At 56.3% G+C, this 26,989-nt stretch overlaps 3 protein-coding genes across 10 annotated transcripts; 2 read left to right on the forward strand and 1 right to left on the reverse strand.

Annotated features, from left to right (window-relative positions):
- Positions 1-67: 67 nt before the first annotated feature.
- On the forward strand, positions 68-11,018 carry PLCD4 (phospholipase C delta 4). Of its 5 annotated transcripts, none has more exons than XM_071562833.1 (16): positions 68-156; positions 3,565-3,614; positions 3,961-4,119; positions 4,653-4,881; positions 5,102-5,231; positions 5,778-6,009; positions 6,414-6,615; positions 6,922-7,066; positions 7,537-7,689; positions 8,050-8,190; positions 8,535-8,691; positions 9,144-9,260; positions 9,551-9,729; positions 9,898-10,033; positions 10,125-10,274; positions 10,392-11,018. In XM_071562833.1, exons 1-16 carry the CDS (start codon positions 125-127, stop codon positions 10,496-10,498), a joined length of 2,319 nt encoding a protein of 772 aa, XP_071418934.1. In that variant the 5' UTR covers positions 68-124; the 3' UTR covers positions 10,499-11,018. The 5 variants fall into 5 exon arrangements, with proteins under 5 accessions (XP_071418934.1, XP_071418935.1, XP_071418938.1 ...); XM_071562834.1 differs by having other exon boundaries at positions 6,922-7,036; XM_071562837.1 differs by having other exon boundaries at positions 5,934-6,009.
- Positions 11,019-11,124: 106 nt separating this feature from the next.
- On the reverse strand, positions 11,125-21,610 carry ZNF142 (zinc finger protein 142). Of its 3 annotated transcripts, none has more exons than XM_071562304.1 (9): positions 21,472-21,610; positions 20,668-20,995; positions 19,456-20,094; positions 18,948-19,211; positions 17,673-18,485; positions 17,249-17,426; positions 12,839-16,070; positions 12,128-12,233; positions 11,125-11,751 (listed from the first exon to the last, which is right to left on the reverse strand). In XM_071562304.1, exons 2-9 carry the CDS (start codon positions 20,948-20,950, stop codon positions 11,252-11,254), a joined length of 6,015 nt encoding a protein of 2,004 aa, XP_071418405.1. In that variant the 5' UTR covers positions 20,951-20,995; positions 21,472-21,610; the 3' UTR covers positions 11,125-11,251. The 3 variants fall into 3 exon arrangements, with proteins under 3 accessions (XP_071418405.1, XP_071418403.1, XP_071418404.1); XM_071562302.1 differs by having other exon boundaries at positions 18,948-19,208; positions 21,472-21,553; XM_071562303.1 differs by lacking the exon at positions 18,948-19,211 and having other exon boundaries at positions 21,472-21,553.
- On the forward strand, positions 21,606-26,706 carry BCS1L (BCS1 homolog, ubiquinol-cytochrome c reductase complex chaperone). Of its 2 annotated transcripts, XM_071562305.1 has the most exons (8): positions 21,606-21,653; positions 22,442-22,818; positions 23,078-23,217; positions 23,333-23,527; positions 23,724-23,787; positions 24,172-24,341; positions 24,774-24,891; positions 25,577-26,703. In XM_071562305.1, exons 2-8 carry the CDS (start codon positions 22,499-22,501, stop codon positions 25,827-25,829), a joined length of 1,260 nt encoding a protein of 419 aa, XP_071418406.1. In that variant the 5' UTR covers positions 21,606-21,653; positions 22,442-22,498; the 3' UTR covers positions 25,830-26,703. The 2 variants fall into 2 exon arrangements, with proteins under 2 accessions (XP_071418406.1, XP_071418407.1); XM_071562306.1 differs by lacking the exon at positions 22,442-22,818 and having other exon boundaries at positions 21,614-21,653; positions 25,577-26,706.
- Positions 26,707-26,989: the final 283 nt, after the last annotated feature.

Consider the following 26,989-nt stretch of genomic DNA (forward strand, 5'->3'; position numbering starts at 1 on the left):
TTACTTCTGTTCTGATCTCTCAGGGAGAGCAAGTGCAGAGGGGAGGATTTATTGCATATGAAGTAATGCCAGCTTGGGGGCTTGAGGTGGGAAGAGTGGCCTTTCTCCACTAGGAGCTGGCTGCATGTCTGTGGCACTCCATCTCTCCTGGAGCAGGTAATGTGGAGGGGGTTTGGGAAGGGAATGCTGCTGTTTTGCTTTGCAGGAAGGTTGTGAGCCTGCCAGGGAGAGAGCACTCACTGCATTCCTGCAGTGTGTTTTCATGTGCTGCCACTCGCCCAGGGTCCAGGTCTGTTAGAGCATTGCCCACCTGAAAGTTTAGTCCCTGCTCTGCACCTATTTCGAACTCGACCTGCCCCAAGGCTGCCCAAGGTTGGGATCCCCAATCCCATGGGAGTTTTGCCCCAGGATGCTCAAACTATGCCTTTCTTTTTGAGTCCCTAGTCTTCTGGCTGGAGGGTTCTGGGAGTGCCTGTGGACCACCGTATTCTGGAAAGGACAGGGACACAGGACGCGCTGTGGATGGGGAGATCCGGCTGTGCTGCCTGCAGTGTGGTCTGAGGACGGACAGGCTGTATCTGAGGATAGGAATGGGGCCACGACCCCAAACGGCGGGCGCTGCAGGGTTCTCCCACCCCTCCCTGCCGGGCACAGCACTGCTTTCTCTACCCGCCCCCTCGTCCGCCTCGGGAGCGGCGTGACCTTAATCCGAAGCGACCTTGAGAGGTGGCGGCTGCGGGCCGTGCGGGGGTCGGGGGCGTCCCGCGGGGGCGGGGGGTCGGGAGGGGACTCACCGCCCAGGCGCTGCCGAGGGGCGGGCAGCCCGGGCAGCCCCAGCCCCGTGCGGCCGCCGGCGGTGGAGCAGCAGAGGAGTGGAGCGGAGCGGCACCGGAGAGCTGGTACGGGGCTGGGCGCTCGGTCCTCCGCACGGGAGCCTGTCGCCCTGCGGAGGGAGAGGGCAATGGGTACGGGGCTGCGACCCCCAGGCTCTGGGGCCCCTTGGCTCGGGCTGTGCAACGCCAGAAACGGCTGCACAGTTGGGGTGGCGCGGGGCGGCAGGAGAAATACTGATAGTTTTGTCTCCTTTGCTTTAAAGTGTGATTTGTCCTCCTAAGCCGTGACTCCCCTGGGGTTTGCTGCCCCAACCCGGAGCCCCTTTTCCATCCTCCCTCTCGCCTTCAAGCCCCTCGCATCGGTCAGCTGCCGGCTCGTCCCCCTGCGTGAGTCAGGCTGTGTGTTCGGGTGCTGCAGCCTGTCCCGGAGTGGGTGGGCTCGGCAAAGCCCTGGAACACGGACAGTTCATGGGCACGCGGGGGCAGCAAGGTGTAGGGGGGAGCCCGGAGCAAGGGGGTATCCCACCCTGCTCTGGCATGGCCACCACTAAGGTGGCTAGGGGAACAATTTAGTTCTGCTTCGCTAGGGCCTGTCACCACCAGGAGAGAATCTGCAGTGGCTCAGCGGGTGCTGGGGTAATTGGGGCTGTCCCTGGCAGCAGGCAGCTCCCTTGCGGGAAGCTCTCAGGTTGGGTTTCTCTGTGCTCTGGCTCCCATCCCACTTGGCTCGACAGTGTAACTCAGACTGAGGCAAGGGGGCCTGCACAGGGCCAGGCTATGTCAGGCTTGGGGCATCCCTCACACAACGGGAGAGAGCAGAACAGTTGTGTCCTTGCATCCACACTTCTGGGATCTTCCTTGTCCTGAATGGGATTGTCACTTCTTTTCTGCATGTACAGGGAAGGCACTGCCTCCTGGTTGGGACTCAGCATGCTTGGGCTGTGCCAGAAGCCTGAAAGGGATAAGAGGATAAGAGCAGTTTATCTCCAAACTCTCAGCATGGTTATGGGCCTGAGGGCTGCAAGCTGTTCCCTTGCTTGCTGCCACCTTGCACACATGCGTGTGCAAAGAGGACAGACCTGTTGGTGGCACTGAGCCCATCTCTGTTCTAGTCCAGCATCTCCTCCTGCTTCTCCAGCTTCTGTGCCTCTCTCCACCCCAGCTTCCCCAAAACATCCCCATCTCCCTTGCCTGCTGCAGCACAAAGGTTGCAGTGCAGGTGGGCACCTGAAGTTGAGGCCCTGCATAGTGGCTGTGCTGGGTTAGGTGCTGCCAGGAGACAGGGAGATGCAGGCAGATGGGTGACCGAGGTTGTCCCCTCTGGTTCCCTGCAGGCCATGGGGTGCAGAGGCTGACGTCATGCCAGGGGAGTTGTGGGAATGGGGCACTCCTGGAGCTGCGCTAGCCAGCATCAGAGCACCCACTCCGCAGGGTGCAGGAGGAGCAGGGTGCCACCCCCCTCGCCCCTCCCATTTGTAGGTACAGACACTCCCAAGTTCTGGGTCAGTGGGTCAGTGCCCCCTGGCACATTTGATGTGGGGGGATGGAGACACTTCAGCAAGTCCTTGCAATCTGAGCCCTGCAAGAAGGGCTAGTGCTGGAAACACAGCCCCAGTACTGGGCACTGCTGGGAGGCAGCTGGGATGGCACCCCAGCTGTTCCATGTCTCCAGCAACATCTGAGATCCCCAAGAGTGTGGATAAATGTGCCCTGGGAACAGTCAAACAGCCACTGCCAGCCCCATGGGTAGTGTGTCACCCAGAAGCAGGGCCTCAATCCTGGCCAGCACTGTACTGGGGATCTTCCCTACTGTCCCCACACTGAACAGGGGATGGCTGCCATCTGGTCCCAAAGCCTGCAAGGGTCTGGCAGCCGGGCTTGGCAGCTGCCTGCAGACTGACGGCACCAGCTATTCCCATCCCCACAACGCTGGTTCCTGTGCTGAGTCAGGGGCCTGGGTCATGGCTGCCACTCCTGCACCCTGGCAGAGAGCCCTTTATCCCCAGGGACCCCTGGGTCCCCTCCCATACCCAAATCCCAGCCCATCAGCTGTAACATCCACTCCTCAAGGGCCCAGCTCCAGCACCTGGGTGACAGGCGCATCCAGTGATTTGTCAATCTAATTAAAGTACCAACAGCCTAATCAAAGCCTTATTGTCCAGTGATATTTATAGTCCCACTCCCTGTACAGCTGTGGGTGCAGTCATGGCCTGGGGTGCTGGTGTTCCCTGGGGAGAAGAGTCTGCAGGAGCTGAGGGTCATTTCTCTGTGCCCTCTTCCTTGCTATTGCAGCTGTCCTTCTCCCTTACTTTCAAATTTACTGGTAGGGGTCATTTCCTAAGTGGTGGGGGATCTCCTTGTGCACCCCAGGGCAGTTTTTCCTGGCTTCAGAGGCTGCTTCTTCCCTTGGAGCAGTGACCTGGGAGAAGCATGGCTCTGGTACCCACTGGGCTGTGGAGTGCCTATGTTCACAAGTTCATCTGTTTTCCACCAACACCTTCTGAGCTCCGGCTTCCCGGTAACACAAATTAATATTTCATGAGTACGGTGGGGTGAACCCAACACTTAAGGGAAGCAAGGAGATAGTCACAGATGCGCTTACACACAGGCAGGGGCACACACACCTTGCGCACACACACGTACAGCTGGACCCCACTTGGGAGGACCTGGGCATAGTGAAGGGAGCTGGCCCTGCTCACCCCAACCACCTTCTTTCTTCTCTTCTTGGCAGCTGTCATCGTGGAGAAGACAGAGCCATGGCATCGCTGCTGTGCAACGCCCGTGAGTGCCCTGGTGGAGATGCAGGGCAGGACAGGGCATTGGGCTGTCCAGATTTATGCCAGGACAAATCTGGCCTGTGGATTGAGCTTTGCTGCACTCAGGAGCATACGTACCCCACCATGGTCATTAGGATTTGTGCTTAGAAGCGCTAAGGGTGGATGGGAAGGATTAATGGGAAATTTACCTTCTGGCCCTCCTGTGGTGAAGGGAATTTCTTTGGGGTCCACTGCTCCTACCTCACAGATTCAGGAATGATGTGGGGTTCCAGAGGCAAGATGAAGCAAGGTAGAAGGGCACAATACCTGGATAGCCCCACCCTTGGTGATGCAGACCATGCTGCCCTCAGGCATTCAGCTCACTGACACACTGGAGCAGATGCAGCAAGGGACCCTGATGCGCAAAGTCAAGTCCAAGAGCTGGAAGAAGCAGCGTTACTTCAAGCTGCAGGATGACTGCATGACCATTTGGTACCAGTCCAAGAGGACAGGCAAAACTGAGTCTGCCTGTGAGTACTAGCTTCTGTATGTTGGCCACAGGGCCATTCATAGGGTTCAGAGTTTACAGGAATGTGAAGGTATGGAGATTCTTGGAGCCATGCTTGCTACAGGCACTGGGGCATTCAAGAAAGGCTGTCCATGCATATGTGGTCTCTTCTCATCCATACCTTGCTGTGAAACATCCTGCCTACAGGAGGACTCATAGGTCAAAAGGGCTGAATAGAAATTGCAACTGATATAAGTGGAACCTCTGGAATGCCAGTGCAGGAGTAGGCAGACAGAGGGGCTGATGGATGAGTGGCTAGCTGGATAGCTTAATTGTTAATGGATAGATGACTAGCTCAGTGGGTGGGTGAATGGATAGATGGGTGGATGGATGGATGGATGGATGGATGGATGGATGGATGGATGGATGGATGGATAAATGGATAAATGGATAAATGGAAGAAGGAATGGCTGGAAGAATAGACGTCTGTGGGCAGTGCCCCTTGCCCTGTGGTCCTTGTCCCTCACAGACAGGCATCCCCTCCCTCTACCCCAGTCTCTATCAGTGATGTGGAGACGGTCCGGGAAGGGCACCAGTCAGAGGTGCTGCAGAGTCTGGCCGAGGAGTTCCCCCCTGAGCGCTGCTTCACCATTGTCTTCTATGGCCGCCGTGGCAACCTGGACCTCATTGCTGGCTCGGCGGAGGAGGCACAGTGCTGGGTCCAGGGCCTGCGTCAGCTCATTGACGTGGCCACTACTATGGACCAAAGGGAGAAGATAGACCAATATCCTTCCTGCAAGCATTCCTCTGCCCCCACACCCAGTCATTCCCCCATTGCAGATCATTCCCCAGGCCCTGCATCTCCAGCCTTACCCCAGCATGTGTATAGCTATTCTGCATCAGTGCAGGGCACAGAAAATGGCATAAAGGCTCTCTGATGTTTCCCAGTTCCATCTCTCATAGTCAAGGTCTTTTTCCTTAACATTTGCCCTGGTTTCTCTCACATGGATTCGTGACTGGTTCCAGAAAGCTGACAAGAATAAGGATGGGCGCATGAACTTCAAGGAGGTACAGCATCTCCTGAAGATGATGAATGTGGACATGAACGAGGATCATGCCCTGCGGCTCTTCCAGGTAAGCAGTGCACCCAGGACGGGCTGGAGAAGCTGCACACCTCCTTGCGAAAGGATATGGTCCCTGTCTTTTGTTCATCCATCCATCCATCCATCCATCCATCCATCCATCCATCCATCCATCCATCCATCCATTCACCCAACTACCTGTTTACCCACACAAACACCCACTTACTCATTTGTCTGTTAAACCAACCAGCCAAGGCAGCTCTTCCTTCCTCCCATTCATTTGTCCATCGAGCTGCTTATCTGTCTACACAGTGAACCAGCTGTCTGGTTTTTTATGACTCCCTCTCTCTCTCCATTCCTCTCGCTGTCCCTTCCTCCCTCCACCTGTCCATGAACCTATCCATGGACCCATCCATCTACCAGTCTACCCAACCAGTCCTCCATCTCCTCATCCATCCATTCACACATTGATCGATGCCTGCTACTGGCATAGAGTCTCTATGCCCTCTGTTTGGGGTTGGAGAATCCCCCACAGCACCTTTGGTGGTCAAGACACCCCATTTTGCCCCATTTGTGTCCTGAGAGAGCTCCCTTGCAGGATGCTGATAAGTCAGAGTCCGGGACACTGGAAGGGGAGGAGTTTGTGCTCTTCTACAAGGCCCTCACGCAGCGTGAGGAGGTGCTGAGCCTCTTCCAGGAATTCTCTGAGGATGGAAAGAAGCTGACACTGCTGGAACTGGTGGATTTCCTGCAGCAGGAACAGCTGGAGGACAAAGGCACAGAGGAGATGGCCATGGAGCTCATCGACAAGTATGAACCATCAGAGACAGGTGAGAGCTGGCTCAGACATTGGCTGTGCTCTGCACAGAGGCAAGGAGGGTGTGAGACTCACAGTCCCTTGGCAGGAATACTCCCAGCCCCATCCTGCTGCGGGTGGACATAGGGCAAAGACTCACCGTGGTGTAATCTGGGTGCAGTTCCACTTTATCTGGTCCATTCTTGAATGATTTTGGTGTAGAAGGTTGACCTGCTGTAATGTGCAAGCTCCAGCTTTGAGGTCCACTGCCCACTTTTCCAAGGTTATTGCCCTGAGTCATCTCTTCCTGTGCCCCAGCCTCTGGCAGCAGCTGTGCTGACCGAGTTGGGAATTACAGGAGCCACCAGTAGGCCCATTTGCCCCTTCTTATATCTTCCATGTCTCTGGCTGTCACTGAGCCTCCCCCTCCGCCTGCAGCCCGGGCTCGCCATGTGCTGAGTGCTGATGGGTTCCTCATGTACCTCTGCTCCCCGGAGGGTTCTATCTTCAACCCCCAGCACCGGGCACTGTGGCAGGACATGAACCAGCCACTCTGCCACTACTTCATCTCCTCCTCCCACAACACCTACCTGATACAGGATCAGATCTGCGGCCAGAGCAGCATCGAGGGGTATATCAGGTAAAGGGGCTGCTCCCTTCCAGCTGCCCTCCAGCACCCTTCTACCCCAGTGCTGTACCCTGGACAGCTTCATGGGGCAAACCCAGAAGCTTCTCTGCTCCTTTGTGGTCCATCTCTCCTCTGGCCATGCCATGTGGTGCTCAGCAAGGTGGATACTGAGCCCAGCTCAACTTGCCCTGCATGCAAGCAGCATCTCCACCCTTGGTGGGTGTCCCCTGTAGGGGTGACACTCAGGGGCAGAGGGAAGGGCAGGGGGCTGGTATCCTGGACATATGCAGGGTCCCAGAGGTGACAACCCACCCCCAGGGCTCTGAAACGAGGCTGCCGGTGCCTGGAGGTGGATTGCTGGGACGGTCCAAATGGGGAGCCCATAGTGTACCATGGCCACACCTTCACCTCCAAGATCCCCTTCCGGGAGGTGGTGAGCACCCTGGGGAAGTACGCCTTCAAGGTAAGGCACCCTTCCCCAGGTGCTGGGTGGTGGGTGGCCCTCGGTGTGAGCCAGGACATGGCTGTGATTGTCTTATGTGGGGTAGTGATGGGCTCCTGGAGGGGGAGGGGCGCTGAGGTTCACACACCTGGGGATGCAACAGGACTGTTCACACTGTGGGAGAGTGGCTGTGTCACTTTTTAGGGGACAGCACTGGGGTATGGTATCTGACTTACAGCCTGTGCTGGTGCTGTGCTGTGACAGGGCAGGGGGGCTCATGCAGACTTGGTCTGTTGGGGGTGGAGGGATGATATGGAGCCTTGGGAAGTGGGAATGAGGTGGTGAATTGGAAGGGTAAGAAGGTCTTGGTGGGAGAAAACAAGAAGACACAAGGAGCTCCACCCTGGCACTGGTGATGCCTGGATAAAGCCCTTGTAAGAGCCCCCCAGCCTCAATATGGTTGATCTCCAGCTGTGCACATTGCTCCCCAGGCCTCAGACTACCCAGTGATCCTGTCCCTGGAGAACCACTGCAGCATGGAGCAGCAGGAGGTCCTGGCACAGCAGCTCAAAGACATCCTGGGGGAACAGCTCCTCACCACCACCACCGATGGGCACATCCCCACCCAGCTCCCATCCCCAGAGGTAGTGACAGAGCACAGCTGTGCTGGCCATTGCTGTTCTGCCTGGAAGTGGGGTGAGGAGATGGTTTTGCCATTCAGAGAACAGGCCACCCTTGTCCCAGCATCATCCTGCTCCACTGGAGCACTGGAGGACCCTGGGGGTACTGTGTTCTCATATTTACAGAGGTGCTAAAGCTGTCCCCAAAGTTGTCTCCCTATGTCCTGCAGACTCAGACAGCAGGGATGAACCCTCCTACCCCATCCCCTCCTAGATGCTGAAGAGAGCTGGTGGTGCTGGCCCCCAGCAGTGCACGATCTCAGGGGACAAGCCCCATGGAAGAGCTGGGCACTCCAAAGGGCATCTCTGTCCCCAACTCCGCAGGAGCTGAAGCACAAGATCTTGCTGAAGGGGAAAAAGATTGGGCGGCTGGAGGACATGCTGGACGGGCCAGGGGATGAAGTGCCTGATGTGTCTGATGATGACAATGGGGCAGAGGCAGAGGAGGAGAGGCGGAGGGCAAAGGTGGGTGATCTGGGCTGGGGACTGGCTGGAAGTGCTGAGCCCCTGGACACAACTATGGGATGTGGTGAAATTCTGGTGCCTGAAATAGAGACAGACTGCAGAAACATCATCAGGCAGGGGGGAGAGCCCTTTCTGCCTCTAGCCATGCCAGCTCCCTCTTTGCTGTTGTGGAACCATGTTAGGGATCCCCTGGTTGCTCCATTCCTGGCCAGAAGGCTGCTCGTGGTGGGGATGCTGCCACCTCCCAGCATACCCCTGGCTGCTCTTGTCTGCCCTGGCTCTACAGCCCCTGACCCCTGACCTGAGTGAGTGCTCCCATCACCCAACACGGTTCTGCCTTGCAGAAGGACAAGGAGACCCTGGCACAAGCGTTGTCCGACTGTGTCATCTACTGCAAGAATGTGTCTTTCCGGGGCTTCCAGGAGGCCCGCAGCCATTCCCGGCCCTCTGAAATCTCCTCCCTCTCTGAGGCCAAGGCCAGGAAGCTTATCCGGGATGCAGGTGAGATGAAGGGGGCAGTGGCACTGGGGGACTGGGACAGGGTGGAGGGGGCAGGTGGCTTCCTCGGGTGTAGAGCTAAAACTTCCAGATACCAGGGTTCCCTGCCTGTGTAGGGGAAAGGTGGTTCAATGGGGCTGTACTGTGGAGTTTGTCTCTGGTAGGTGATGAGTGGATTATTGTCTTAGAAAACAAGGCAGGACACCTGGATTCCTGAGGGGAGAGAGTGTTGAGAATTGGTGGGTGGGTAGATGGGTGTGTGGTTGGATGGATGAAAGGATGGATGAAAGGATGGATGGATGAGTTGATGGATGGATGAAAGGATGGATGAATGGATGGATGGATGGATGGATGGATGGATGGACGGACGGATGGATGGATGGGCAGCACATGTTGTGGTTGGCTCTGTAGGCCAGAGGATGACCCGATAAGTGGTCCTCATGCTCTGTCTCTAGGAAATGAATTTGTCCGACACAATGCCTGGCAGCTGTCACGCATCTACCCCAGCGGGATGCGGACTGACTCCTCCAACTACAGCCCCCAGGAGATGTGGAATGTGGGGTGCCAGATTGGTATGGCTGGGGGGCATCAGGGCTGTGGGCTGGGGAGATGCCCTGAGTCCCGTGCCAAATGCCACCATCAATACCCATGTTAGTGCCACGTAAAACCCCAGCTGGAGCCAGGTCTGGCTGCCAGCTCTTGCTCTGCCTTGGGGAGCCTGGGGATATCCAGGCATCAGTGCCTTATCCCCCTCTGCAACCTTGCATCTCTGGTTACAGTGACAGGCTGGTTCTCAGTTCCAAGCAGGGCATGGTGTCTCCAAGCTGCTCTGAGAACCATTTTCCCTGCCACCTCCTCCCAGTGGCCCTGAACTTCCAGACGGCTGGCATGGAGATGGACCTGTGTGACGGACTCTTCAGACAGAATGGCCACTGTGGCTACGTGCTCAAACCACCCTTCATGAGGGATGAGGAGACTCTCTTCAATCCTAGTGACCCCAGCAGCCGGGAAGGCCTTGGCCCCATCACCCTGACGATCCAGGTACAGGGCTGAGGGGAGATCCCATGGAAGCTGTGTGACAGTGTCACAAGGCTCTTTTGGTCCCAGACAGATGGGGACTCTCTCGGACAGTGTGCTGAAGCTGAGGAGCCTCACAGCAGATTGGTTTGGCTGCTCCTCAGCTCATGGGGTCCATGACCCTTCCTGCAGGTGATCAGTGGGCAGCAGCTGCCCAAAGTGGCCAACTGCAAGGACGGAGCCATCATTGACCCACTTGTGCGCGTGGAGATCCATGGCGTCCCTGCGGATCAAGCGCACCAGGAGACCAAGTACATTGAGAACAATGGTGAGCCCCACAGCGGTCCCAGGGACCCTGCTGTGCCCAGGTATCTTTCCTGCCCTCCCTCACCTTCCCAGCACCCACTCTCCCTTCCCAGGGTTTAACCCCCGCTGGGATGAGACCCTGCAGTTCCAGCTCCATGTGCCCGAGCTGGCCCTGGTCCGCTTTGTGGTGGAGGATTATGACAAGACTTCCAGGAATGATTTTGTGGGCCAGTTCACTCTAGCCTTTGCCAACATCAAACCCGGTGAGTGGCTGCTGCCCAGTGGTTTTAGGGGCCCAGGACAGCCCTGCAAGTGTGTCTGGGGCTCAGCTGGGTGCCAGAGAGGAGGATGTGGTTGCAATTTTGCTGAACCCCCTGCAGGATACCGCCACATCCATCTGCTCTCCAAGGATGGCACTGGCATCCCACCCTCTTCGCTCTTTGTCCATATCTGCATCACTAAGCCACCTGACCCTGAGCAGGACTGAGCTCATGGAGTGAGCAGCACCTGGATGGAAAGCCATAGAGGCGGCCCTGAGTGACTGGGGTCGCAGAGCCAATCACCTTGCCCTCTTATTGAGCTGTTTTGTGTCATCCCTGTGTCCTTGTTGCTGCTGTGACCCCCTTCGCAGGTGCCTCTGAGGACTGGGAAAAAGCTCTGACCTGCCTTTTCCAGGTTTGGGATGCTGTCCCTCATGCATGAGCATGGAGTTTATGTTGGTGCAGCTCCCTGCACCACGGGCATCCTGCCCTGGCCTATGGTCACAGGTTGGCTGTGGGTAGGAGGAGATAAGGTGCATGGCCCAGCTCTTCTGCAGGGGCTGGTCCCCTCCCAGGCAAGGGAGCAAGGCTGGAGCCAAGCAAATCCCAAGGCTGGGCAGATCTGGGAGAGGAGTTGATCCTCACTGTCCCCCGACCCTGCAGAGCCCCATTACAGCCCCTGGCCCCTACAGCCCCAAATTAAGCCTTGTCCCATCCTTTCTCTGTAAGCAACTAAATAAACTGTTCAGTGACAGATAGGCACAGGGTTGGCTGCAGCAGTGCTGGGGAGAGATAGGGACCTGGCCCACTGTTCACAGAGGGTTCCAAACAGCCACAAGAAACAGTATTAAAAGGAGCTGAGTGATTCCTTTTATACAGTCACATATTTTACAACGCATATACATATATGCCTATACACACACATACATCTCTGCAGTAAGCCTGTGCCACCAGCGCCTTAAAGCAGTCAGGACTTAGCCTCACTGTGATGCACCATCTTTCTCCACAAGGCACCCTCCTTCCTGCTCCACCCTGGGTGGTCCCTTGGCCTGGCTCTCCCTCTGCACGGCATGAAGGTGGACAGTGTGTGTGCTGGGGTCCTTTCCCACCCCTTGGCTGGGGTCAACAGCCCCATGCTCAGGGTGATGCCGCTGGATGTGTTTGATGACCTGGAACTTCTGCTTGGCCTTGTAGGGGCAGTAGCGGCAGAAGAAAGGGTATTCATTGGTGTGGGTCAGGTAGTGGTGGCGCAGGCCGGCCGCCCAGCGGAAAGCTCGCCCGCAAGCATTGCAGACATAGGGCTTCTCCTCGCTGTGCTTCTTCAGGTGGGTCTTGAGGAGGAACCGGGTCTTGAAGGCCTTGCCACACTGCTCACAGATGAAGGAACGGGCCTCTTGGTGCCTTGTGTCCTTGTGTACTCGCAGGGCATCCGCACGGTTGGTGCAGTACTCACACTCGTCGCAGCGGTATGGCTTCAGGCCTTTGGTAACAGGGAAGAGGATGGCACTGGGATGGGGGCACAATGCTCTCCATTCCACAGGTCTCACCATCCCTGTAACAGAGCATAAGTCCCCAGGGACTTTGCCCTACATCCCGTTGTGCCAGCAGGCACACCAACACCCCCAGTTTCCAGGGCACAAACAGTGCCTGAGGTCTGCGCCATCCCAACTTCCTTCCCACCTGAGGGCACTGTTGCCAGCCCATTAGCACAGGAGAATGTGCTGCCCCTCAAATGCAGAGGGTCCTCCCCTGCATCCAGTTGGGCCATTGGTAGCAAAACATGCAGGGAGCTGGGGTTCCTGAGCCCAAACACCCACCCTGGTGCTTGATATCCTGTCCCCATTAGCAACACTCACCTGTGTGCTTTGTCATGTGGTACTTGAGCTGATTCACCCACTTACACTTGTAGCCGCAGTCAGGGCAGAGATATTTCCGCTCCTCCTTGTGGATCCGCATGTGATACTGGGCACAAGGCAGGAGGGTAGGATCAGTTTGAGACTACATCCCCTGCCCTGGAAATGTGCAGGGCTCTGGGTTGCTAGTGAGGGGCTCAAAGACAGCTGGTATCTCCAGATGCATGGGGCAAGGAGAGCTGTGTGCTTGCCTGTCAGGCTATGGGCCCTTTACCATGCATCAGGATGCTAATCACCTACAGTAATGATGGCAGGGTCATGCTCTGCTTGCAGAGAAGCTGAGGTTTCCCTGCACCATGTCTAACTGGCACCACAGAGCATGCTGAAGCCAGCAAGCAGCCAAACGTGCTTCAGGTGGTGCAAGGCTGCACCCAGAGAAAGCCAAAGATGTCAGCAGAAAAGGAGTGAACTTGGACAGCTGCCTGCCTTCTTGCTTTGTTACAAATCCCCCTTCCCCTTAAACTGCAACAGCAGGGAAAAAACATACTGAGCTTTAAATGTGCTTTATATGCTTGCCTCTTACTCCTGTATCTGCCACAGAAGAGGACAGAGGGTAAAATCTCCCCTTGGGAACTCCTTCCCCAAATCCCAGTGGCTCAATGCCTCTCAAGCCACATAGACATAGTAGGATACATCTCCAAGCAGAACTCTCACCTTGAGACGCGACGGGTCGGCACAGGCATATTTACAGAGGTGGCACTTGTAGGGCTTCTCGCCTGTGTGGATGCGGATGTGCCATGTAATCTTCTGCCTGTTCTTGGTGGTGTATTTGCAGTCTGAGCACTTGTACACACGGGTGCCTCCATGGCCTTTCATGTGCTGGTCAAAGACAAGCTGGTGGTGGCAGGCAAAGTCACAGAAGGGGCAGCGCAAGGGTTTGTCCTGAGGGGTGCCCGGCTCGTGGCTCTCCACATAATGCCGCACCAGTTGCTGCCTCTCCTTGGCTGCAAAGCTGCACAGCTCACAGCGGTGGCTGAAATGCTGCGTCTTGTGCTCCTCCAGTGCCTCCCGAGTGGTGAAGGTCTCCTTGCAGGTGCTGCACTCCAGGTGTGGGTGCTGCTTCTGCACATGGCATTTGAGCGTGGCCTCACTGTGACACAAGAAGCCACAGCGTGGGCAGCCATAGGACATCTTCTCCTCGTGCCGCCGCAGGACATGCTGTTTGAGGGCCGTCTCGGAGCTGAAGCGAGCCTCACAGCGGGAGCAGCCAAAGTTGAGCTCGCCATGGTGGCAGCTGTTGACGTGGCGGGTTATATCATTCTGCAGGTAGCTGCTGTAGTCGCAGAGTGGACAGAAGTGGGTGGGTGTCTTCTCGTGCACTCGCAGGCGGTGGATGCGCAGCTTGGAGTTGGTGCCAAAGGTCTGGCTGCAGATGCCACAGGCGATGCGCCCCACACCGGTGTGCAGGGACTGGTGAGCCTCCAGGCGGTAGCGCCGTGTGGTGCTGAACTCACAGTAGAGGCACTTGTGTGGCTTCATCCCCTCATGCTTGATGCGGATGTGCTGCCGCAGGCAGCGGGTCTGCTTGCAGGTGAACTCACACTGGAGACACTGCAGCTGCGGGCGCTTACTGTAATGCTTGCGGTGCAGTCTGCGGTGCAGCCGCAGGGCTTTGGCCACCTTAGAAGTGAAGGGGCAGGAGGCACAGCGAAACTCACCCAGGGTCACACAGCCCCTCTTCTTGTGCGTCTTCATGGCCCGTTCCTGGTGGCAGGTGAAAGGGCAGGTAGGGCAGGAGAAACGCCTCCTCTTGGGTGGGCTGGCTTTTGCAGGGGCTGCATCCAGTGGCAGCTCACTGAGCTGGCCTGTCTCAACACTGGCTGGGTCCCCGTCAGGGAGCTCCGTGCTTTGGGATCCATCCTTTTTTGGATGCATGATGTGCTTCTCAGCACAGTGACTTTTGAGGGCCCGCTGGGAGCAGAAGGCCTCAGGGCACAGGGAGCACCAGAACTGCTCCATGTTCCGGCAGCCATCCTCCACATGGGAGGTGATAGTGGAGACACGGGAGCACACGAAGGAGCAGGCATTGCAATGCAGCTTCCCTCCCTCCAACCGGTACTTTTCTGAGGGTTTCCCAGGCTGGGAGGGACCAGCAGATCCATCTGGCTTAGGCCCATCCACTTGCTGGGCAGGCTCTTCTGCCACCTCTATTCTGTCACCCATCAGGGATTTCTCATGGGCAAGACAATCCAATGCCTGTTCCCCAGCCAAAGGACTGCCTTCTGCCTGTGTTTTATCAGGCACTAGTTCAGTTTCCCAAGGGCCTTCAGCATGCCCGGACTCCTGTGAGTGTTCCTTCTCACTCTCCCCCGTTTCTGTACCATTATCACCAGGCTGGTCAGCAGGTTGGCACAATCCAGGTGGCTCCTGGCTGGCTGGTTTGAGGATCTTGTTCTTCAGGAGAACTGGGCACTTCTTGAGGAGGTGGGTGTTGAGCCCCCTTTGCTGCTTAAAGCTGGCGCCACACTCGTGGCACACAAGCGGGGCCCGGCGCCTCTGGCAGCTGGCTTTGGAGTGCAGGGACATGGATTTCTCCTTCCGCGTGATGTAAGAGCACTTCTCACACCTGAAGACTTGGCTCTCTGACTGCACCACCAGCATCTGCACCCTGCCCTCCAGCACCAGTGTCTCTGCCTGCTCCTTGTCCTGCTTCCGAAGAGCCTTCAGCACTGACTCTGAGCCGCCCCTGGCATTGCCACTGCAGGTGGCTACATCCTCTGAGACAGGCGGGTGGCCTTGCTCAGGTGTCTTCAGCACGCTGAGCCAGGCCTCTGGCAGCTTGGCTTGGCTGGTCTCTTCCACTTCAGTGTCTGCCACCAGCTTTTGGTGGTCTGAGCACGACCCCTCAAGGTAGTTCATTGCCTGCCTTGGGGTGTCTTTTCCCTGGCTGCGTCCTGCCACTGCACTGCGGTTCAGTCTCACCACCTCATCTTCTTGTATATCTGCCTCCTCTTTCTCAAAGTCTGGGATGTCTTCAAGTGTATTGCCACTGTTCCCCAAGACGAGGTCATCCTGGGAACCCAGTACCTCAAAGGCTGTGGGAGGCTCCTTGCACGACAGCATTTCCACACTCTCTGGCTGTGTCATACAGGTTTCTGTAGTCAAATGCTCAAGGAGGGGATCAGATGAGACATTCAGTGCCTCCAAGTGCAAGGTGCAACTCTCTGCCACATCCTCAGAAACAATGATCTCAGCTGAGCCTGCAGCAGCATCTCCTTGCATGCAGTCATCTCCCAGGGCATTACCAGCAGTGGGACAGCTTTGTTCCCCTTCATCCACACCTCTCTCTGTCTCACCACTGTTCTCTGGTGCAGCAGCGCCCTGCCTAAGGAGGGGTACCACGAACACAGGCTGGTAGCCCTCTTCTCCCTGGGACTCCAGCTGAGATGGCTTTGCCTTGGCCCATTGCTCCTTGCCAGCAAGGGGAGAACTGGCATCCACATGCAGGGCTGTGCTGAGCTCGTAGCTGAAGAGTGCCTCAGATGAGCTGATCTCCAGCTCCTTGCTGGCATAGTTTTCCAGCCAGTCCTTGTCACCAGGAACGTAGCCATGAATCTTACGCTTGTGGAAGAAGAGGCTGGTGTTGCTGAAGGTGCAGTAGGAACAGAGGGCACAGCGAAACTCCTTCTGCTTCGTGTGCTTGCAGTTCTCGTGGTTCAGCAGTGCCTGCTTGTACTTGGTCTGGTAGATGCAGTACTGGCACTGGAAGATGGGCACCTGGTAGTTCTGTGAGTGCTTTGCCTGCATGTGCTTCTGCAGCTCATACTTGCGCTTACAGGCAAAGCCGCACACCTCGCAGATCAGACTTTTGCCCTGGTGCCGCAGCTTGTGGCTGCTCAGCTGGTCAGCACGGTGACACCTGTAGGAGCACTGGTTGCACTGGTACCTGTGGGGACAAGCAGAATCCATCAGGCAGCACGAAGAACTGGGACAGACTGAGCTCCATCAGGCACACTGAGCTCTCCCTCCCCATTCCAGAATGATGGGGAAGGGGTACTGTTCACTTTGCCAGATCTGACCTTTAGCATTTAGGCATCTCTTACCACAGGCAATTCCACCTTGCTGCAGCTCTTAGCACTGCTGGTGCATTACACCCCCAGCCAGGGGATAGGAGATAAGATTCCCTGAGTATTCCATATAGTGACAATGTCACCCCTACAAGTGTGATACATGAACAGCACTTCCAGTGTTCCTGGAGGCAAGGCAGACCCAAAGGAGCTGAAAGTTTGGCAGCTCTGAAGATGTTCAAGCAGGTCTTGGTCCACAAACATCAGCAGAGCCCATGAACCCAGAGCTGTACCTCTGGGGTAATACATCTGCTCAGCAGCATGGGGACACCAAAAATAGCTTTGCTTCCACAGTACAGTGCTGGCAACAACCTTCAAACTCAAAGACGAAATTTCTTATGTTCCAGACAGAGCAGAATGTAGCCAAGCATGAGAGAGTCTGGCACTCAATGCAGCCTGGAGAAACAGATTCCTAAAGTGAGAGCAGTAATTCTTCATAGTACAGTAATTTCCCACAGGCCTTTATAATTTAAGTTTTTGCAAGAGTAGTTGCAAAATAAGCAAGTTCCTGAATGCTTTGAGTTAGAGTAGTTGTAACAGAAGTATCTAGTTTTTGATACAAGATGTGGAACAAAGACACTCTGTAACTAGCTATAAATATGCTGCTCAACTGATAAGTTGAAGTCAAGTTCCAGTTTCAAATGACCACCAGAGACCACCAAGAGACTACCAGATGACCAAATAAGGACTTCCAAAGAACTTCTTGCAGTTAATTAACACATGCAAGACCTTTCTGAGAAAAGCAGTGAATATGTAAGACATTTGATGAATATGTAAAATTGTCAATAAATATTAGCTATGCTGAACAAGAACAGGGCACACACTATTAGAGGAGCTATCCTCCCTGTGTGTCCAGCCTTGACAATAAGGGAATGCTTGCCTCCTCATGCTCACAAATTGAGTCTTAGGGGGTTTTCATTTGCTGATTTATGGTAAAAAGAGCAGGATTTGGGGAGCCCTGACTAAGCTGGTAGGGCAGTGGCGCACGGGGTCTTACCGGAGATCTCCGGTGTGCTTGCGCATGTGGACGTTCAGGTAGTGCTTCCACTTGGTGATGTACCCACACTCAGTGCACATGAAGTTCTTGTCATTGGAGTGGGTCAGCATGTGCTTGGACAGGTAACTCACATCCCGGCATGTGAAGTCGCAGAGCTCACACTTGTGAGGCTTCTCTCCTACATGCAATACATGAACACCTTCAGCAAGATAAAGTAACATGGCAGGGAAACCAGCTCAGCAGGAGCTGGGGCTAACAGCTGGGATGGGAACATGCCATGACTTCAGCCAAGTGGGACTGGGGTGGCAGAGTTGGTGGTGGAACCCAGGAGCCCTGAAACAACCCTCCCTGCCTCCCCAGAGCCAGGAAAGGACACCATCCCTCTCCCAGCTTGACTCTTGGGACCCCCGCAGAAGACACCCACCAGTGTGCAACAGCATGTGCCGGATGAGCACCCGCTTGTGCGCGGTGGCGAAGGCACACTCGGTGCACTTGTGGATCTTCTCATTGGCATGCATCTTGCCCACGTGATCATGAAACTCCACAGGGTTGAAAGTGGCATATGGGCAGAAGCTGCACTGGAGCTGCTCGCTGCCTGGGTGCCCTTGCTTCTTGTGCTTGCGGAAAACATGTTTGTTGGAGCAGATGAAGTCACATTGCTGGCAGTGGAAGGCATAGTGCGTTTTCCGGTGAGCCTCCATGGCCTCAGCCGTACCAAAAAGCAGCGAGCAGGCATGGTATTTGCACTCCACTGCCTTGATGCCATGAGCATCCTTGAGGTGACGGACAAACTCCTTTCGGTCCTCCGCACAGTAGTCGCAGCCTCCCTGGAAGCAGCTCAGCCTCTTGGGTTCGGCTTTGTGAGTCTTCAAGTGCTCTTTAAGGGCCTGGCTGAGCCGAAATTTCTCTTTGCAGACAGGGCAGGAATAAACATCAGAGTAGAAATTGGAGATGTCCTCATGCATGCTGGCCATGTGGCGGTTGAGGGCATTCTTCTCCACTGAGCTGTAGTGGCAGAGTGGACAGCGATGGGCCTTCTCACCCGTCTCCCGCATCATGTGGATTTTCAGCTTGCTCTTGCTGGTGAAGTACTTGTGGCAGTTGGGACACTGCAGGCTGGGGTCTGGGAAGTGCAGGTGGAGGTGCTCCACCAGGTGCGTCCGCTTCTTGAAGCACCGCTTGCATTCAGGGCACATATGGGTTTTGTAGAGGTACTCGGAGCCCTCTGCAACATCCCCTGGGAGGAGAGGAGGGGGAGCAATCAGTAGGAAAAAGATGGAGAACACAGTCAGATGTTCTGTCCTTGATCCAGCTGGGCCAGGGTGAGGGCTTATACACCTGTGCGGTCACACAGCAGCCACCTACTTGGAGGGACTGTCACCACTCCAAGCCAACAGTACATTTCTGGTGAGCTCTTTCCAGCTCACCATGGGCAAAGCATAGCCTACATCAAGCCTGGGCCCCCCTGATCCCCCAAACCAGGCAAACCTTTGCCTAAACTTGACAGTGGATGTGAACAAGAAAAAGAAGTGACACATTTGCTCAGAGGTCAGGGGAAACAGTGCATTGGTACATGCAGATGTGGAGTTACTGGATGGCACAGGACCCCCAGGCCCTCATTTCCCCACCAGCCCCAAGGCTGTGCTGCATGTTCACAATGCAAAGCCTGAGCAGCTCCTGGTAGGGACCCACATCCCACCTTTGAAGTGGTGTGCCTGTGGCACTCTGGCTTTCTTGGAAGCTGCCTTCCCATCCTCTTTGGCCTCGGCTTCGCAGGGGCTCTCACCATCCTCCTCTAGGGACTCATCCTCACCGCTCTCCGAGTCCTCTTCTCCAGCTGCTGCTTTCTGCCCCTTCAAGGAGCTGTCCCTGGTACCTGCAGCCTTTGCCTGCTTGGCTTCTGGTGTGCTGGCTTCCCAGCCAGGGTGCCAATTCCCTGCCTCCTCCTGCCCTTCTGCTGCTGCTTCATGGGGGAAAGACAGAGATCATCATGCTCTAGGCAAGAGGGACCACTCCCCCACACCCGCACACATGCAGAAAAACCTTCTGGCTGAGAGTGAGAGAACAAACCATGCTGCAGGGAGGAAGGAATGCAGAGTTCCCAGCCCTCCAGCCTCACTGCCCACTCCTCTCAGTTGGAAATGGGATGCATAGACACAGTCACCCTCTGCAACAGCCACAGCCCCCAGTGCCCCACCCAGCCATACCTGATGGCAGGACACAGCACTGCTCAAGGCCGTGGGGGTCTGAACTGCAGGGGCTGCCTGTTGTGGGCATCTTGGATGGGGGCTCTGTGGTGTGGCCCTTCCTATGCTGCCAGAAGATCTTGGTATTGGCTGTGACAAAGTCGCAGTGGCCACAGTGGAAGGGGAAGTGTGTTCGGTGGTGCTGCTCCATGGCTGGGCGGCTGGGGAAGAGCAGTGGGCAGGCTCGGCAGGCACAGGACACGGGGGAGGCCCCATGCAGGTCACGCAAGTGGCTGCGCAGTTGCTTGCGGTCCTCCGTGGTGAAGTGGCAGCCCCTCTCTGGGCAAGGCAGGGCTCCTGGTAGGGCACGGTGGGTCTTGAAGTGCTCCTTTAGTTGGCCAGGCTGCATGAACGCCTTCCGGCAGATGGGGCACAGCAGGTGCTCAGGAGCAGAGCTCTCCTGTGTGCCAGCTCCAGGTAGTTTTGAGCCCCCTGGCTCATTCTGGCCCTCTCTGGCAGAAGCTAACAGTGCCCCAGAGAGTTCCAGGTGTCCTGGAGAGGCCAGCAGCAGGCACTGGTGCTGGGACAGCAGGGAGGCCTCTGGAAAGCTCTGACCACACCTCTCGCAGAAGTACAACTCCACCACTTTGACCAGAACCTCTGCAAAGAGCGAGGGGCGAGTTTAGAAAGAGCTTTTGCCAGGCCCAGAGCATGGGACTGGTGGTTCAGTTCCAGCTCTGGAGAAGGAAGATAAACCACTGTTGCCACAAATTACATTTTGGGAACCACAGCCCACCCCCTACCCAGGATATCCCAGGACATGTCCCATAAGAAAGGGAACACCACCATTCAGGTGACCACAATGACCAGGTCTGTCCTTTTGCACCTTTGAAGCATGCAGAGATGTGAGGCTGGCTTGGCCCCATTGCCAGTAGGATGTGCCCACACTTGACCCATGTGGAAAGCATGCTGGGGGCAGCAGTCCAGGTGGAGATTTCTGCCTGGTTCCTACTGACAGCCTGGATTGACTGCCTCATCCAGCACACAACTCCCACAGCTTGTGCCAGGTCTGCACTCAGTGGTGGCACCAGACTGGTGATGCACACGGGGTCAGAGACACGAGAGCATCTGGTGTCCCCAAGGTGCTTGCTGGAAGGGACAGGGGCCCTGGCCAGACCTCTGTCCCTCTGCTGAGTGTTGTTGGGCCCACACTGCCATTCCTGCACCCCATACCTGTGGCACTGGCCGCATTGCTCAGCGTCACATTGCCAGCCACTGCCTCGATGAATATTTCTACATTGCTTCCTTCAGCGTGAGCCCCTTCCCCAGGCATTGAAGCCTCGACCAGCAGCAAGTCCTGGCTGGCAGTCAGCGGGGGTGTCCCAGCCAGACTGGTGTTGGTCATACCAGGGCTTCCCACAGCTCTTGCCTCTCCTGGTGTGGGCAGGAGTAGCTCCGAGCCCAGGGCCTCCATCTCCCTGCTGGTATCGTCAGACACAGTCACTGCTGCACTCATTGCCCACGGGCACTGGCTCGGTGCTGGGCAGGACAGCCTCTCACCCTGAAACAGCAAAAAGCACTTTAAAAGAGACACAACCCAGAGGCCTGACGGGATTTTGGGGGGCAGACTGCAGAGTGAGTCCCCAGGCAGGGTATGAACCGGGGATGTCAACACTGGCCCCTTTCTGCGTTGCCTCCAGTGGGCCACTGGCAAAGCCCCTGTTAGGAGGTAGACACGAATGCAAGGACTCCTGTACGCTCCCGAAAGAAGCCCAGGGGCCTCTCCCTGAACCCAACAGCCCAGGCTCACTCCCTGGGTCCAGCTGGACCCAGTCTCGAGCCCGAGACCACACCTCGGAGCTGTGTCCGGTCTCCAGCGAGCAGGTGCCTCCCTGCGAGACCCGCCCGGCCGGGCCCCCCCAGCCCCCTCGCTCTTCACCCCGGGCTGTCCCCGAGCCCCGCAGCCGCTCACCCCGGGTGGCACCGAGCCCCGCAGCCGCTCACCCCGAGCTATTCCCAAGCCCCGCAGCCGCTCACCCCGGGCAGTTGCGGCTGCCCCGAGGCCTCCAGCCCCGGTACATCTCGCTGGTGGCAGCCGGTGGCGAGAGCGCCGCCCTTTGTGCCGCTAGCGCGGCCGCTCTGCCCGGCGCGCCGAGCCCGCTCTATGGTGTGGCCGGAAGCGGCGCGGGCGGAAGCGTCCGCGGGAGGAAGGGACGCAGGTGAGCGGCGGCGGGAGCGGGGGCCGAGGGCAGCGGGGGGTTTCACGTGTGGAGCGGCCGGGGGTGGGCCGCTGTTGCGGGACAGGTCGGTGCGGGTCCAAGTCTCCTGCCGGGGAAGGAGGGTCTCCTGCTCCAGCGCTGGGGGACCCTGCCCGCGGGACGCCATGGCCTGGGAAGGAGGAAGGCCACACCTTGTGCTGGGAGAGCTGGAATGCTGCGTAAGGGAGCAGAGCGTGTTTGTGTGCCTGCCGCGGGAGGCTTTCCATCGTCCCCTGTATCTGACAGACCTGCTAAGGCACCTGGAGAAGCTTCGGGCACCCGGAGCATGGGGGTGTTATCCAGACGTGGGGGAGCTGCTTCCACCACAGTCGTATGCTCTTTCCCAGCAGCAAAGACCCGGCTCTCGACTCAGCCTGGGGATGACTTTCAGCTTTTTCAAATAATAAACCTTAAATAATTGCAGTGCTCGTGATTTCTGGTTGTTTAAAGAATAAAACCCTATAAAACTCTGGGTTTCTTGTCTTGGCTGAAGAAGTAACAGATGCTCCCGTGCTTGCTGTAGAGCCTGCAGTTCCTGGTCCCCTCCAGCCTGGGTGGCCCAGTGGCCTGCAGAGAGAGAGGAGGCTCTTGCAGCTGGCAGCTGCCCTAACCCTTGGTAATAAGCATAGATGTGGGAGATCCAGATGTGCTAGGCAGAGCCTTTCACCTTGAGAACTGGCCACAATAAAGGCCAGGGAGCTGCAGGTGATGTGTTATGTTCCTTCCTGCCACTCAGTCTTTCCACACAGGTTTGTTTCCGGAGCACAGAAGTGATGCTGTGGAAAGGAGCTGCTTAACCTCCCACTATGCCCTTTTCCGATTTTATCGTAGCCTTGAAGGACAACCCATACTTCGGGGCTGGGTTCGGCCTCGTTGGGGTGGGCACGGTCCTGGCAGTGGCTCGTAAGGGGGCCCAGTTTGGGCTGGTGGCTTTCAGGCGCCACTACATGATCACCTTGGAGGTGCCCAGCAAGGACAAGAGCTACCAATGGCTGCTGAACTGGGTGTCCCACCATGCCAAGCACACGCAACACCTCAGTGTTGAGACGTCATACCTGCAGCATGAAAGTGGGCGCGTCAGCACCAAGTTCGACTTCGTCCCCAGCATCGGGAATCATTTTATTTGGTAAGGGAGGGCAGGGAAAAGCAGTCTGGGGATTGAGCCTCACTTTGGCAACCTGAGGGGACTGTAGAGTCAGGGGAGAGGATCCAGCCTCCTCCCTGGATCTGGGTTAGGGTAGGAGATTGAAAGTAGTGAGAGGAAGCTGTGCTCAGCAGTGTGAAGTGATTTCCTTACTCGAGCTGAATGTTCTTGATGTGTGAACCAGTGTGAACACACGAGTGGTGTTGGATCCCTGTACCCCAACACTGTCTTCCCACTCCAGGTATCGCAGGAAGTGGATTCGCATTGAGCGCAGCCGGGAGACGCAGATGATTGACCTGAACACGGGGACGCCCTGGGAGTCTGTCACCTTCACTGCTCTGGGGACTGACCGGGAGATCTTCTTCAATATCCTCCAGGAAGGTTTGTAGGGCAACTCTTTGGGGTTCTGCTGGGAACAGCCTACTCCCTGAAGATGCCCAGGGCTTCAGTGGAGATCCTCTTCCCTGGCAGCTGTCCCTTCTGCCTCTCTCTGCAGCCCGGGAGCTGGCGCTGCAGCAGCAGGAGGGGAAGACTCTCATGTACACAGCTGTGGGAGCAGAGTGGCGGCAGTTCGGCTTCCCCCGCCGACGCCGGCCACTCAGCTCTGTGGTGCTGGAGAAAGGCGTGTCGGAGAGACTGATTCAGGATGTGAAGGAGTTCATCAACAATTCCAAGTGGTACAGTGAAAGAGGCAAGACTTTGGTGTGGTGTCCTCTGTGCTGTGTGGAGTGGGGCAGGATGCCTGTGGTTCTCTTTGGAGAGATTTTTCCCTGCTCTCGCCTTCCCTTGGTGTATCGTCTGTGCGTGCTCAGCAAAGCCCTGTGGCTCTTGGAGAGGGAGCTCAGAGCAATCTGCGTGGTTATCCTAAAAGAACCCTGTCTTCCTAGGGATCCCTTACCGAAGAGGCTACCTGCTCTATGGTCCTCCTGGCTGTGGGAAAAGCAGCTTCATGTGAGTGTTGCCAGATGGCTAGCAGCAGTTTTTCCATTAGCTGCCTGCTCTGTAATACAGTAGTCTTGGATGAGAAGGTATGGATAAGTTTGGGTTTGGAATACAGGAGAGGGCTGTGCCTGCTGTGTGGTGCCTAGTTTTAAGTGTTTGCAATGCTGGCACAATGACAGGTCAGGGTGAGAAGTCCTTCATGCCCTTGCTTTGCACAGTGCTGCATGGCACCAGCAGGCTGAGCACAGGCTTCCAGCCCCTCCTCAGATGTGATCCCTACTGGGAAAGGACACCTCTGCCCTCTCCCTTACTGCTGGGTTGAGAGATCTGGTCCTTCCTCGGCTCTGGGCTTGCCCACTGTTGATTCACCCCTGTTGTTTGTGTTCTTCCCAGCACAGCCCTGGCTGGGGAGCTGGAGTACAGTATCTGCCTGCTGAGCCTCAGTGACCACAGCCTCTCTGATGACCGGCTCAATCACCTCCTGAGCGTGGCACCACAGCAGAGCATTATCCTGCTGGAGGACGTGGACGCTGCCTTCATCAGCCGGGACCTCGCTACTGAGAGTGAGCACTGCCCCCATTCCTGGACCAGCAGCTGGAGGGAGGTTTGCCAGCTGTACTGGGGAAAGGTTTGGACTCTGGGCTGTTCTGCTGCACCAGCAGAGACCAGGAGTGGGCATCTCTAAGGCCTCAGGGCCCAAGCTGGACCTTATCCAGTTCTGGCTAGGCTATAGAGGGAAATTTGTGTCCTTTATCCTCATGCAGAGATGCTTCTCCTGCCTAGCTGTTTTCAATATGAGGGAGAAGGTGGCTTTCCCTCTTATTCTCTGTTGGGGTTCCCGTGGGTGTATGTGGGCAGGGGAGATGAATGTGCTACCACCCAGGCAGAGGGTGGAGCAAGGAGTGACAGGGGAGGTCAGCATAAGGAAGGTGGCCTGCAGGCCTGTGCAGGGTCAGTGGCCAATGGCTGTTATCTCAGACACTGCTGTTTTCCAGACCCAGCTGCGTACCAAGGCATGGGGCGCCTGACCTTCAGTGGCCTCCTCAATGCACTGGATGGTGTGGCCTCCACAGAGGCCAGGATTGTCTTCATGACAACCAACTATGTGGACAGGTAGGAGCTGGCCGCTGGGAGGGAATGGGGTGGGTGGCACAGGAAAACCTTGCTCACTTTTGTTGGGCTTTATGGAGGGCTCTTTAAATTCTTCAGAATGAAGACTGGAGGTACACGTTTCCCAGATCCTCATCTGGGATGCAAGTCCCTTGATTGCTAATAAGGATCCCTTTCACTGGAGCATTGTTTTTCAGAATATGGTTGTGTCCTTCAAGAGTGGTACCAGCTTCTTGCCCATAGAGAGCTGCAGGTTTTGGGGTTGTGGCCATGCTATGAATGGAACACTGGCCCCACCTGCAGCCCACTGGGTTGGTGGGATGCAGCCTGGTCTCATGGCACCTGGCCAGCTGCTGTGCTATGGCAGGCTTGGCTCACTCCAGACTAAGCTGCCCTAGGGCGTTGTTCAGAGGTTGCTTATGGGACAAAGATGGGCAGAGCTGTTTCCCAGGACTTGCTTGTCCATCTCCAGAGCTGGCCCTTCCCTAGCACTTTCCTTTCTTTTGGGTTGATTTCCCCCCTCAGCCTCCCCAGGGATGAACCTGTTCCCTCGCTTTACTATGTCACAGTGCATGGCACTTTAGATGGGACACGGGCTGTGCTAGTGTGGACGAGGGCTCCCTGCAGAACACCCCCTGCACAGATGCTTTGGTAAGGTTTTCCAGGTCCCTTTTGTGTCTCTCAACAGGCTGGACCCAGCCCTGGTGCGTCCTGGCCGTGTGGATCTCAAGCAGTACGTGGGTCATTGCTCGCGCTGGCAGCTTTCCTGCATGTTCCAGCGCTTTTACCCTGAGCAGCCCCTGGCTGCAGCTGAGCAGTTTGCAGAGCAGGCGCTGGCTGTCTCCAAACAGATCAGTGCTGCCCAGGTGCAGGGCCACTTCATGCTCTACAAGATGGACCCTGAAGGAGCCATTTTAAACATAAGCTCTATCCTGCTGTGACCAGGGGTCAACTTTCCCCTGTAACACTGAGAGGAGTGGGACAAAGATGTGACCATCCCAGAGGTGCTGTGAAGCTGCACAGATGCACAGGCCAGGTCTCTGTTCACCTCTATCCTGCCAACGCCTTGGTTTTGGAGAGTCAGAGCTGTCAGCATTCCAGCAGGGAGAGGGAATCATCTCTTGCTGCTCGCCAAACCTGGGTGCTACTTCAGCAGCCCTGCTCACCTATGTGTGCCTCGTGCTGGGATTACTGTAAGCTGCCAAGGTTCCTGGGTGTGAATCCTCTTCCTTGTGGGTCAGCATGGGGCCGCCCAAAACCAGCACTTCCCTGGGGCAAGACATTGGGGTGCTACACCGTTAAAAGCTGCTGTGTTTTGAAAGGACAGCAGTCTCACTGGTTTGTGAATATCCTCTGTGAAATGCACAACATGGCTCTTGTCTCTCTGGTCCCTCTTCCTGCTAGTTGCCCCACTATCCATCTGCTAGTCCAGAGCCCTCCTGACTCGGGCCTGGCACAGCCAGTACTGCAAAAACAGTGTTTCAGAAAAAACACGACTCCTTAGAGACAACTCGTTGTTCGTCAGGCTCCAGGTGATGCCCTGCTGAGTTGTCATGCCAAGCTGCAGATCTGCTTAGGTATCATTCCTAGGTGGGCGTGACTGTCCCTACTGTTCAGAGGAGATGTGGGGTCCTGGAGCTATGTGAGGGCACATGAGAGACTTTGGTCAGTTACAGAATATCTTTCCAAGAGCTCTCCCTTCCCAGTCCCCCTTTCAGAATCCTGAAAATCAGTTTCCCCAGAGCCAGTCCTGTGTTCATGTATTCAGTTTTGGGCGTTGCATCACCTTGGTGGGGCTATGGGGAGCTGGTTCCAGGCCAAATCCAAACTGCAGGTCACTGCACTGCCCTCCTCTTGGCCCTGCCCTTGGCACAGCAAAGAGCACACAGGAATACAAAGGGGCTGACGTGGTAACACCTGGATAGATCTGGTGCAACAGGTGCAAGCCCAGACTTGCACAATGTTTCTGCAAGTGAAGGGTTGGTCCTGTGGGGATGGTGGGTGTTCACATCCAGCTCTCTTTCATCAAAGTTGGGGGTCAAAACTGGCCAGTGAGTGACCAGTCAATGTCTCACAGCTGTTGGGGAGGATGGGGAGTCTT

The sequence above is a fragment of the Pithys albifrons genome, chromosome 8 (genome assembly GCF_047495875.1).
Source record: "Pithys albifrons albifrons isolate INPA30051 chromosome 8, PitAlb_v1, whole genome shotgun sequence".
NCBI lineage: Eukaryota > Metazoa > Chordata > Aves > Passeriformes > Thamnophilidae > Pithys > Pithys albifrons.